The sequence below is a fragment of the Gavialis gangeticus genome, unplaced genomic scaffold, assembly GCF_001723915.1.
Source record: "Gavialis gangeticus isolate Ggan-Ray unplaced genomic scaffold, GavGan_comp1, whole genome shotgun sequence".
NCBI classification, from domain to species: domain Eukaryota; kingdom Metazoa; phylum Chordata; order Crocodylia; family Gavialidae; genus Gavialis; species Gavialis gangeticus.
Window position 1 is genome coordinate 67,999,424 of NW_017729032.1, and position 1,570 is coordinate 68,000,993.

Below are 1,570 nucleotides of genomic sequence, written 5' to 3' on the forward strand. Positions count from 1 at the left end.
AGGGGGAGGGGAGCTGGGGCTGACGGCGGCGCGCTTTGCCCTTCCCTTCCCTGCCCGCAGATGACGAGATGTTTTCCGACATCTACAAGATCCGGGAGGTGGCGGGCGGGCTGTGCCTCGAAGTCGAGGGGAAGGTGAGTCACGGGAGGGGGAGAAGGAAGGGGGGGCAGCCTGCGCTTGCGCAGTGGGGCTGGAGCGCGGGCCTGGCGTGGGATCGAGGCCAGGCGGCGGGGGAGGGGCGGGGCGAGCGCAGGCCCCGCCCCGCGGCGCTTGCTCCCGTTGCAACCCGCTCCCCCCACGGGCCTTTGCAGATGGTGACACGGACAGAGGGGCAGATCGACGACGCGCTGATTGGTGGCAACGCCTCGGCTGAGGGCCCCGATGGGGAGGGCTCAGAGGCCACCGTGGTCACCGGCGTGGACATCGTCATGAACCACCACCTGCAGGAGACGAGCTTCACCAAGGAGTCCTACAAGAAGTACATCAAGGACTACATGAAGGCGTGAGTGCTACAAGGCTGGGCTGTGGCCTCGCGGGGCGCCTGGGGGTTGCGGGCAGCATTTCGTGCTGTGCGTGGCGGGGTCAGCCCTGGGGGCACTGCAGGGCTCTGTTTGGTGCCACTGAGTTCAGGTGGGCCAAAGTGTCACGGCCACAAACCCCACAAGGGCCTGGAGATCACAATCAAAAAATGAGGGGTGGAAGGGTCTTGGGAGGTCGTCTAGTCCCACCCTCTGCTCAAAGCAGGGCCATCCCTAGCTACAGTATCCCAGCCAAGGCTTTGCCTACCTGGGTCTTAAAAACCTTCAAGGATGGAGATGCCACCTCCCTCCCCACGCAGCGTGTTTGAGTGCCTGACTACCCTCCTCCAGAGTGTCTTTCCTATGACAGCACAGCAGGGAGGCAAGGTGTTTTGTGGGGACGGCATCTCTTCCTTGACCCACTGCACACATCTGGGACTGGGCGAGAGCCCCAGGGCTATGTTGGCCTTCTCGGGCAAATGAACAGGAGTCGTAAGCTGAGCCCAGAGATGCCATAGGAATTGGTGCTAAAACCTTTTGTGAGCTTTAGAGCTCTTCACAGCAGAAAGATTTGCTCTGCTGTCAGAAAAATGAGAGCTGGCACTTTCCAAGGGGAGCCTCAAGTCTAAGAAGTTGAAAAGTGCTGCTGTTTAGACATAGGAGAGCTTTTGGGTACTTCTGGCCTCTCTTAAAGGGGAGGAGTCTGTTCTTGGAGGGGATGTAGCTTCCTAGACTACAGCATAGGCAGGGCCATTCCAGAGGCTGATGCAGCTTCCTGGAGCAAAAGGAGTCTGGTATTCCTGGGAACTTGTCTAAACTGATATTCAGCCCAGTCTCAGAGCTGATGGCTGTAAGCAGAACTCTGATCTGATCCTTTTAAGGGGTGCCACAAGTGGCACAGGGGCTGTGGTATGGGGAGGAGGGGGCAGCACGGGACTGCGAGCAAAAAGCAGAGCAGGAAATGAGGCAGAAAGGGATCAGTGGCCCTTTTTGGGAGGGTGTAGAGCTGATTGGTGGCATGCCTGCCTAAACTTGCCCCCCATCACATTTTC

The 1,570-nt window shown here is 59.0% G+C and overlaps 1 protein-coding gene across 1 annotated transcript in view; it reads left to right on the forward strand.

Moving 5' to 3' along the window:
- The window catches only part of TPT1 (tumor protein, translationally-controlled 1), a 5,721-nt gene that overhangs the window by 336 nt on the left and 3,815 nt on the right, over positions 1-1,570 (forward strand). Inside the window, exons 2-3 of the mRNA XM_019524750.1 lie at positions 61-134; positions 312-502. Of these exons, the coding sequence (XP_019380295.1) occupies positions 61-134; positions 312-502 (265 nt within the window). The remainder of the gene's footprint in view (positions 1-60; positions 135-311; positions 503-1,570) is intronic.